This window comes from Chinchilla lanigera, unplaced genomic scaffold (assembly GCF_000276665.1).
Source record: "Chinchilla lanigera isolate Chin_1 unplaced genomic scaffold, ChiLan1.0 scaffold00077, whole genome shotgun sequence".
NCBI classification, from domain to species: Eukaryota; Metazoa; Chordata; class Mammalia; order Rodentia; family Chinchillidae; genus Chinchilla; species Chinchilla lanigera.
In genome coordinates, this window is record NW_004955478.1 from 59,960 (window position 1) to 71,088 (window position 11,129).

Below are 11,129 nucleotides of genomic sequence, written 5' to 3' on the forward strand. Positions count from 1 at the left end.
AAGTACTTTAGGGAGTGAGGTAAATGATATAGGCAGAGGGAATGAAAGCAGTGCATTAACAAGGAAGCCACAGGTGGGACACTTAGTCACTCTGACCTTCAAACAACACTTGCTTAGAGAGCCAGAAGAAGAAAGCTCATTTTTAAATATGGTAAAAGCTATATGCAAGATGTTAAGAGTCATACTTTCACATAAACCCAGAGACGATGACATCTTGCAAGTACTGGGTGTATACTGTGTTACTTCAAAATTCTGGAAACTGTGATCAGTCCACAGAATGGGACATTGTCTGTTCTTATCACTTGTACATAAACCTATTTACAGTTTGGGTAACAAAAGTCCTCGGGAAAAAGCTCAGAGTTCATAACATTAAAGATATAATGCCTAATAATAGTCGGGGAAGAAGGCAGGAAAGCAAAACCTCCAAAGGGTGGGGGTCCTTTCAACACACACACACACATACACACACACACACATTCACACTCTCACTCTCACACCTGTGCACCCCCCTCATGCTAAGTATTTGTTGGCTGATGTGTATGTTTTTGTTTTATGAACAATGTCCTTAGGTCTTTAATATGCATCCTGATTTTCTTAATGTCTAGTTTTGTATAAAATCCTTTAAAAAACCCTTTGAGGGGTTTGTTGAATTACGTTAGAAAGTCATGTCCAACATTAAAAGAAAAAAAAAAACTTTTTCATAGTTTCTCATAAAGGTATAATTTTGCTTCGTCCTTATTCGTTTATTTTCACAGTAGGAAGGAAAGAAAATTGTTTCCCCACAAGAATCATAGTCTTTTTTATTTTTTTTTTTCCTTTCAGGGTTAGTGATTTTTCCTCTCTGTGGCTTCCTAAGGAAGACCAAACCAATTTGAGAAGAAAAGTGCAATCTTACAACAAAGCCAGCTTTGTCTTGATGAATACAATGATTGATGACCACAACCACTTAAGTCCTTTGGGGTAAATGAATAACTAATTGCATCGAAGATGAGGAAACTCATGACTTTGTATTTTGAGTCTGAAATATCTTCTCCCATCTCCTCTTTACTTTGACCTAACTTTTCTGAATTTAATGAAGCACATACCCTAGGACAGAGGCAGATTTTGTGAGGCTGGAAGTTTATACAATTTAAGGGGCCCTCCTAAGAGGAAAAAAAATACAAAAATATTTTACTTTCACAGTTTTTTTTTTAAAAACAAAATCATAACCACATGACCACACTGCTAGGGAGATCCCTGAAGCTTACACTTTGTTGGCTTCATGCTAAGTCCATTTCTTTAGTTCCGTATTGTGGTAAATGTCCATGTACACTATACACAGTTGACTTTGCTCCTTGCATATGTAATGAAGAAAAGGAAGGTAACGACTATACAAAGGATAGGGGCAATACAAGTATAAATATCAGAACTCAAGATTACATATTGGTTTTTAAGCACACAAACACATAGGTAATTTTTTTTTCTATTTTTGTTGAGCCTTAGAATTTCTCAGAGTCACACCCAGGCATGATCGTCTTTTCTCCAGACTTTGAATGGTCTGCCTGGATTTAAATGTCTCCGTAAGGGGGAGGTAATCAATGTGGTACATTATCATTCAATCACACCAGCTCGAGCCCTGTTCTCTGAATTGGGCTCATGCTGAGCAATCCTTTATTCTAGAAGCCAGAGTGATGGGTAGGAGGAAGAGGGGACAAGGATAGAGCTCATTGCCAAGAGGCAGAGCTTGGCTTCTCTGCGCTTTTGTTTTCCAGGCGGTTCAGATACTGGTCTGGAGGTCTCCATTGAGGAGGGTCCTCTGGGTCTCTGTGGTCTCATTGAGCCGGGATTTATCCTGCTTGCTGTCACTCCTTTCCCCATCATCTGTGCCACCCACCTTGACCAAGCACAGGACATTCTGGAAGCTCTTCTTGAAGTTGTCAGATAAGAAGGCATAGAGGATAGGGTTGGCACAGCTGTTAGCATAAGTAAGGACCACCACAAAGTCAAACATGCCTTTAAGGGCTGGGGTGGGATTGATGGCCACAGAGACGGAGGAGACATTGAATATGTAGAAGGGGAGCCAGCAGAAAATGAAGACAGCCACCACGATAGACACCATTCGAGTGACCTTCTTCTCAGATTTTTTCCTCTTGGAAGAACCCACTCGGATTCCAGAGGACTTCACTTTGATGATGATGAACAGATAGCAGAGACAAATGATGGTGAGGGGTACCAGGAACCCTAAGATGAAAGTGTAGATAATGAACCCTGTGTACCATGCCCCAGATTCACCTGGCCAGTTGATGGTGCAGCTGCTTTTCCCCCACTGGTTGCTCCGAAGCCCAGCATATATCATGATAGGCAAGATGACTAGCAGAGAAACTCCCCACACAGCCACGTTGATCATCTTGGCTGTCCTCGGTCTCCTCCACTTGGCCGACTTGATGGGGTGGACCACGGCCAGGTAACGGTCAATGCTCATGACTGTCAAGCAGAAAATGCTGGTGAACTGATTGATGCCATCCACAGTCATGACCACCCGGCAGATGGCCTTGCCAAAGGGCCAGTGGACTAGTGCCACCTGCATGGCCAAGAAGGGGAGCCCTAGCATGAAGAGCTCGTCCGCAATGGCCAGGTTGAGGATGTAGATATTGGTGATGGTCTTCATCTTGGCGTAGCGGAGGATGACATAAATGACAAGCGTGTTGCCGCACAACCCGATGATACAGACCACAAAATATATGAATGTGAGTACTGCATTGCTGGTCATGTCATAGTATGGCTCTGTCTGGTTCGAGCTGTTGGCTGCTACCACTGAGCCATTGAGGTCAAAGGGAGGGGCCAGCCATGCCTGGCTCCCATTGAGGTGCTCGTACGCCATCTCCATGCTTGCTCTGCCTCTGAGTCTACAGCCAGCCAGCCCAGAGATCTTATTTGCACTGCAGTGTGCCCTGGAGGCCAAGGATCCACTGCAACATCTGGAAGGAAAGAAAGAAGATAGGCCTATCAGTGACAATGTTTCTGCTTTATCCTCTTAGATGTACTCTTCAACTGGAAAACATGCTATCTTTCCACATCAGTGTGATTTTTTGAGTTCCTTTTCTGTAGTAGGGGAAGGGCTTGGGTTGAGCCATCAGTTTTGGTGATGCACATGTCGGGGATGGCTGTGGCCTCAAGAACACATACTTTGACCCCTCAGCAGTTGACTTGTTCAAACTTCAAAAAAACAGAGCTTGGAGAATTTGAGCCCCTGACTTTGGGGTAGGAAGGTCTGACTCTGGCATCCTGGGTCTTTTCCCTGTGAAGAAAGCTATGCTGACTTGCTGCCTGCTGGGAAGTCTTTCCATTCTCAATCTCTGCAATAGGAAAACCCTAGACTTCAGAGTTAGAACAGTCCTGGTCTCCACTGCTGAGCCCATGTGTCTAGCCCTGTACTGCTCAGACTCTCCTTTGCTGGAATGGGGGTGCCAGAGGAGGTATGGGAAGATGCCTACCATTGTATTGAGCCCATAATTGGAACTTCAAAGTTATCCCTCTCCTTTTTTCTTCCACCATCTCATTGTCTTCAGTTGATTGAAATCTGCCTACACAGTGAATCAATTTATAGTCTTCAATATTAGAAATAAAAGTCTGAAGCTAGGCATCCGGGTGCATACCTGTAATTCTACTGTTCGGGAGGCTGAGGCAGTAGGAGTGCCACTAGTTTGAGGACAAGCTGGGCTACATAGTGAATTCAAGGGCACCCTGAACTACATAATGAGAACTTGTCCTCCCCCCAAACTTTTTTAAATGTGTGCTTTAGTTTAGATATTGTTTGTTTCATTTTTGTTTTTTCTAATCCCCAGTACTTGTCACTTCATGCTGAGGAGAGTGCTTTCCTGAAGTACTTGCTGGGTGTGGTGGCGCACACCTGTAATCCCAGCACTCAGGAGGCTGAGGCAGGAGGATCATTGAGTTCAAGGCCAGCCTGGGCTACAAAGTGAGTTCGAGGCCGGCCTGAACTGCATAGAGAGACCCTGCCTCAAAAAAAAAAAAAAAAAAAAAAAAAAAAAAAAAAATCCCTGACCAAGGTGCTGCTCTAGAGTATTTCTAACCCCCTAGAGGGTTTGGCTGTAATTCCCTGATTAAGGATGAAAACAGGAGCCAGGTAAGGGACTCAGTCTTTCTAGGTGTAAACAGAAGGTTCCAAACACCAAGATGGTCCATTCCCACTCCCTGCTTCCCCATCATCTCGATAAGTGGGATATTATCCCCATTTTAAAGATGAGGAAATCAAGGCCTAGAGAGTTTGAGGAGCTTACTGTCACAGTTGGCAGGTTGGGATTTGAACACACGCCACCTGGCCCTACATCTCCTCTGCTTTTCATGGCAGCACGTCTGCTGCTCAACAGATGGGAAAAATGAGTGGGTGATAACGGCTTTGGTTTAACGCAGCTGACTGCTGTGTTACCTGCATGCTTGCTGAGCACATAATTGTAACACTATTGGCTTGGCTTAAGATATCAAACAATGGACCATCCCATACTTGAATGATTTCTCTACAGTGATTTGAAATACGTGGCTGGGGGCTTCTTTGTGTTGGGCACAAAGATGTGGCTGGTGCCCTCTTGGGAGTGATAATTCAGTAGGGGAGACAGCCAGGGAAGCCCACTCAAAGAGGGTGTGAATTGCAAAGAGATATTAACAAAGGCTGTAAGAATTCCTTTCTTTCCTGGGGATTTAGAGGAAACTTCATGGGAGGGATTTTGGAGCTGGGCCTTGGGTATATGAAGAGTAAAACAACAGGATGGGGCAGGAAGTCAGTCCAGGGAGAAACGAGGTGCCGAGGGGCGGTGTGTCCAGCACACAGTAGGTGTGATGAAGCTGGCGGACACATCTCCCCTGTGCAGGGTACTTTTCCTGGTGCCTGCAAATAGATGCGACAGTGAAAGCTTAATGCTCGCAGACAAAGCAGGTAAAGGAGATTTAGGCAATGCTTAGCATGTCCTAAGCATCCCTGCCCACCTTTGCTTGTGATTCATTCTGTATTACCAGGCACACTGCCTATTCTTCCTGTGCTAATTTCCCCCGTCACACAGCGTCTGCAGAGTCTAAGCTTTGTGGCCAATCTGTTTTGCCACAAAGTATTTTGGGGACTCAGGATTTCGTGTCTGTGTTGGGTAAAAAAACATAAGCTGACGGCTATTACACAGGCTGTAAAGAAGCTGTTTTTAGTATCCCTGGATTAACTTAGATTGTTTCCACTATCATTTTTAACCATCTTATCAGTTCTTTAACTCTACAGATCCACAATTCTATTTCAGCTGGCTGCACTTGGAGCGTACATCAAACCTCAGCCTTGCTGGAGGGCTATAGATGTACCGTGAATGGTCACATTCTAATGCCTGGGTTACACTGAAGCCCCCTGGGGCCACAGAAGCCCTGTCTAGAGCTCTTGGGGATGATGATGATGGTGATGGTGATGATGATGATGCAGGGAATGTGAGGGAAGAGTCAGATGCTGTTTTCCTGCCCTAATTGTGCCTTTTCTACTGGACCAAAGTACATGAAGTTCAGGTTTTTTTTCTGCAATAGGCTAGGAAGCATGTTTGAAAGGCAGCAAGAAATGTGGTTCAGAGCCCTGGCAGAGGTGGTGGAGGTGATAGTTGGGGCACCAGTCCGGAGCTGGGCGAGGCTCCGCCAAGGGAGAAATAAGCTCAAATCCTGCTGAATCTCATTTAGCAAGGAACTCAGCTTTCTAAGGTCTCTGAGTGACTTTTGCTTCATGTTTGTCTCACAGAGAGTGAATTCTAAATGCCAAGCAGTTAATACCTGTCCAGTTGTGGTTAAATTAAATGTACTAGGAAGTTTTATTTTTCTGCTTTATTTTTCTAGCTAAAGAGTTGTTAGCTACCTGGAATGGCCTGGTTGCTGGTTTACTCTGAGCTGAAATCCAGGCTCTGTTGAAGAGGAGAGTGACAGAGGTCCCTTCCTTTATCCCAGAGGAGGAGTGAGGGATGGAACAGGGACCTGGCATCAGGGTGGCTCTAAATCCTATTTAGCCTTGGTTGTGGTCTTCCCAGCATCTTTCCCCATTCGCCCCCAGTCCTGCCTCCCTTGCAGCCTAGCATTGCGTCTCTGGGGGGCTGGAGCCAGGCTCCCACCGTCAAGTCAGCTACCGGGTGTAGGCCACTGCGGCGCTAGAGCACCTGGGAAAAGCCCTGGTGCTGGCCAAAGAGGATGCGGGGAGGGCGCTCAGGACAGCGGGGCTGGAGCTGGGAAAATCCTCCTTCAACTCGGGAACCCTCAGATCAAGCGACTCCTAAAGGATTCCCTGCCCATTGCGAGGAAGGCGAGGGACAGTGAACGAAAACTATCGTGCCAGCACGTCCAGCCTGTAAACCCAGAGTGAGACTAAGGAGCCAGGGACAGCTGGAAGCGACGACTGTTGCTCGGGGGCTTGACCATTCAGCGGTTCCACGTAGGCAGACTATCGTCTCTGCCTAGACGCAGGACATGCAACCCAGAGCCAGTCCGTGCCTGCCGCCTCAGCCAGGTGTGGAAAAACTAGAGAATCCCCTCATCTCTGCGCTTGGCGCCCCGGCACTTGCCACTCCCAGGTTCGGAGCTCAGATCTCCGGGATGCGTGCCCACAGGAGCCCCGGGGGGCACCTGTCACATCCCTCCCGCTGGCCTCGCTTTCCTTGCTGCAGAGCTCTTTTGCAAGTGACTTGGAGAGAAGTTGCCCCCATTATAGTTACCGCTGGACCCTTGGGCTGCAGGGCACACGCCAGGCACACAGAGAGGCTGTGCAGACGTGTGGGTTCTGGCGCACACCGCCTACAGCCCCTGACTTACGCCGGGACATCCCTGTCGTTCATTCCCACCACGGTCACACCGTCAACCCCAACAGGCACCGAGAATGGTGCACCAGAACCTACGCTCTTCGCACCGGCGGGGCATGAACCTCAGCACAGTTGCACACAGGTGCCCAAATGCGCTTCTCGCTCCTTCCATCTCTGACTCTGTATCACACAGCGCACACACACACACACACACACACACACACACACACACACACACCTTACCTTGGTTTTCCGAGGCAGTTCCTTATCTGGTCTCGCCAGCACCCAGTAGCTGTCCCTTATCCACCTGGGTACCAGGGAGCGCGGCAGCTTGGCGGGTGCCTGACGCTCGGCGTCCCGGGCTCCCGGCCCCTCAGGCTCCCTCCCCTCTCCGCTCGCGCGCAAACCGCCAGCGCCCACCGCGGACTGGAGCCCTGGAGGCGAGTGGCCTTGCGAGCGCGCGGGCTCGGGTGGCTGCGCCGCTTGGACTGGCCCGGCCGGCCAGAGCCCCTCGGCACATTTCCCCACAGCTCCCCCCAGTTACGTCACCACCGCTTCGCTCCGCCCCCCAGGTCCTGTAGGAGGACCAGGGTGAGACCTGCGGAGGATACTGCGGGAGGCTGCGGGCCGAGCTCGCGGGTTCCGAGGAGAGCAGGGAAGAAGGACCCGCTTGCGGGGGCTCGAAGGGTGAAGTGACCCCAGGCTCTCCAAGACTCGCGGGCAAGGACTCGCGCTGCTTTCCCTCCGATATTACAGAATCGATTCCCTTTCACCCCACACATTCCAGGCAGCTGGCGTGGCTTCTGGGGGGCGGGGGGCGGGTTCCACACTTGCCCTGGGACCTCTGTGATTTTCTTTGTCACACAAGTTTGCAAGGCTGTGTCTACTATGGGCCAGCCCTGGTTGCAGGATGCGAGGCTCAGAACCAGGGAAAGGGTACAGAGCAAAGGGATGGGGAGGACCCCGCTGCTCCACGCAGCTGCCAACGCAGGCAGGTGTGTGAGCGGCACCTGGGTCCCGAGATGCAGTTCTAGGAGCTCTCAGAGGCTCAGTAAAAGGCGGATGCCCAGGGACCCGGCGGTCCCCTTGCTTTAGTCTGTCTGTCATTCAGCACCTGTCTGCGGACCTGCACCGCCCCTCTGCTTTCTGCCTGCAAGCTGTGCTGTGCCGTGCCGGGAGCAAAGGGGAGCCCGCAAGAAGTGGGAGTTGGGCTGTAGCTATTTATTTTTTGTCTATGATGATTCAGCTTGTGTTCCAATAGTTTAATAAGTCACAATCAACCCTGCAGCCTTCCTTTCCTCGCCCTCCTCCAAGCACACACTCGCCATCCCGGGTACAGTTTCAGAGGCTGGAAAATCAGAAACGATGTCCTAATTAACTTTCTCCGTGGGCTGAGCTGCCTTGATCTGTCCGTCCTGTTATCCAGTTGTCAATTCCCCAGTGAAAAGCAAAAGTCCAGAAGCTGTTTAGCAGGTGGCGTGGGAGATGTGGGGAGGGAAAGAGCAGGTAAAGCAGCAGTGAGCTGCGGGTAAGCATGGAAATCAGGGACTTTGGTTGACTTCTTGTCCTTTTGAGATGTTGCTCAGCCTGGAGCTCCTGGGCTGGATGGAACCCGAACTAGTGACTGTCTGATGTCTGAACCAACCCGGGAGTCAGCTTGTCTTTCGACTCCTGTATATAGGGCAGAGAGGCCAAGGTGGGCAGTTCACTGGAAGAGGGCTGTGTTCCTTTCCCCCAATCCCTGGAAGAGGTGGTCATAGAATTGAGCTCAGGGGAAGTCTGCCTCCTTTGGTGACAGTTCCAAAACCTATTGCTACCTCTACTTTAAAAGCCATGACTTGATGATTTCCAATGAAAGAGGTGGGCAAAGAAGAACCAGGCAGTGCCCACGCTACCCTTCAATTCATTTCGCTGGTACCACGTCTTGTGAGTGTTCTCAAACCATTGATAACAAATGTATATATCATTTGAAAAACCCACACTTTCATAACCATCCAAGAAATGAACCCCTGGCCGTCAAGATACTCCCCTCCCCTACATACATGGTGACTCCTATGGGAGTTTTGTACATGTACAGTTTTGATGATTTTTTTGTGTGTGTGGTGGGGGCTTTTTAGTTTTAGTATGAATCCCACCAGGAAAAAAACAAGCTACTCCTGGAGGCTTAGCTAAATAGCCATCTCCATTTGAGGCAACTCAGTGAGTGGTTGTGCCTCTGCATGCTCTTGAGCTTGGGTAACCAAAGACAGTGAAACTCCCTTCTGTGCGCTGAGTAGGACCCCCAGCCTGGACGAAGTACTGGGCCCAACCACCTCAAGCACACCTGTCTTTCCTGCAGCTGGCTGAGTGGGATCTGAACATACTGATCCACTCTGACCAGAGAAAAGATGTCATTTAAACAGTTTTTTAAATTTTGCCCGGTTCCTTTATGCCTCCCCTGCCTGTCCCACCTCCAAAGAGCTGTTTGACTTTGCTGCTGCCTGTGCCCAGCAGCCTGAGTTCCCATCCCTTGTTTGACTCCTGCCTCTTTTCCCCCAATCTCTGCCAAGACTGCTCTTACCCACACGGGGCCGCCTCTCCTGCCTCTGCAGCAGGGTCAGTAACCAAGTAACAGAACCTGGAACCAAAAAAATAGAGAGGTTGGGAAGGAGATAACCTCCCCACTGGTTTGTTTGATATTTTACAGCAATTAAATAACACTTTTTCCCTTTTCAACACTTATCAGAGGGACAACAGGCTGCAGGAAATTAAAAACAGGGCAGCACAAAGGGCCAGGTCAGTGCTCAGCTCCTAACACGGGAGATGTGCTCAGCTCACTCTTGCTTTGAGAAGTTCTCAGCCTAGGAGCTCCGCTGTGAAGACATCAAACTCCCAAGTAGGTCATTATGTCTTGTGGGTTAATAAATTAAGTGGGAGAAATTGTTGCTTTGCACTCTATCTGGTGGAAGTGAATATTGCAAGGAAGCCTAAGAGAAAGTGGGAGAGCCCCAGGAACAGACCCGGACCTGGTTGGGAGTGTTAGATGCAATCCAAGCACCCGGTGTGGTTTTGATTGCCTGCATGGGAATGCTGAGGATGAGGCACTCCGTTTTTGTTGATAGGGAATGAGCGACACTCCTTTTGTTCTGCATGTTGAGTGTACAGAAGAAGGTGTTTGGCAGGATGGTCCTATTCCCCGGGCTTCCTGAAACTCTCCTGTTTTCAGCTATTCAGTCCCTTGTCTCCCTACAAGCCATCTGCACATTGCCAAAATTGAAAGGTAAACTTCCCCATTTCATCTCCAGGATGGCTTCTTATACCACATGGCATTAAAAACCCCTTCTGATATCGTGGGGCCTGGTGCTTAGTTTAGAAAATGTGGGTGGTAGTCACTCTGTTTAAAAGCTTGGCTCTTTGATATAGTGTGTTTTTAATCGTCTCCTCAGATGCACAGGGGTTAATACGAGCACCTCTCTTCTCTTCTTTCTCCCTCAGCGGTTGATGGCCATGAGTCCAGCTTGGCACATTACAATTTTTCTCTCTTAGCAGCCTCAATCCCCAGGGACCACATGGGCTAAGTAAATAAGCAGGCATGTGAACCTCTGTAGAAACAACTCCCAAGTAAGTCTAGAATCAGTGGTCGAGAACTAGAGATTATTCCTTTTCCTCTTCCCTCCCTCCCTTTGTCAGAAATGTGCGTGTATAGAATCCTGCAGCCAGAAGAGACCTTAGACATACCCTGTTATGATGCAATCACAGATACTAGACTCACAGAGGCCAGGTGCTGTGCCCAGGACCACCTAGTTAGAAGGTGAAGAATCAAGAGTTGAATCAGCTCCTTGGAATCACAGACTCACACCCCTTTCCCGGGAACAGCATCCACATGAGCTATGAAAGCTGCCTGAGGAGAGGAAGACCCAGCATGTCATTCCTCATGACAAAATCCTTGCTGTTCTCACCTGCACCTATGTCCTTTTTCAGTCCCTTGGAAAGATGGAAAGCAGGTGGCCCTTCCCTTAGTGACTTTTTCCAGAGTGCGCTGCATGGAGCTCTCATTCTGAAATACACTCTGTGGAAAGAATAGCACAGATAACTCTGGGAGAGGCTTCCCAGCACTCCCTGTCTTGTTGATTCATAGTGCTTACTAAGAATACTCAAAGGTACCTGGGCAAAGTGGGGCACACATGTAATGCTGACTACTGGAGACTGAGGCAAGAGGATCAAAAGTTTGAGGACAGCCTGAACAATTTAATGAGACCAAAAAAACAAAAGAAGAAGGAGAAGGAGAAGGAGAAGGAGAAGGAGAAGGAGAAGGAGAAGGAGAAGGAGAAGGAGAAGGAGAAGGAG

At 48.7% G+C, this 11,129-nt stretch overlaps 1 protein-coding gene across 2 annotated transcripts in view; it reads right to left on the reverse strand.

Moving 5' to 3' along the window:
* Positions 1-1,166: 1,166 nt before the first annotated feature.
* Positions 1,167-11,129, reverse strand: part of Sstr2 (somatostatin receptor 2) — a 62,681-nt gene continuing 52,718 nt past the window's right edge. Inside the window, exons 1-2 of one of the 2 annotated variants that reach the window (XM_005402090.1) lie at positions 7,047-7,322; positions 1,167-2,957 (exon numbers count right to left, since the gene is read on the reverse strand). In XM_005402090.1, coding sequence (XP_005402147.1) covers positions 1,757-2,866 — 1,110 coding nt within the window. In that variant the 5' untranslated portion in view covers positions 2,867-2,957; positions 7,047-7,322 and the 3' untranslated portion in view covers positions 1,167-1,756. Of the gene's footprint in view, positions 2,958-7,046; positions 7,323-11,129 lie in introns of those variants that run through there. The other variant, XM_005402091.2, reaches the window with a different exon arrangement.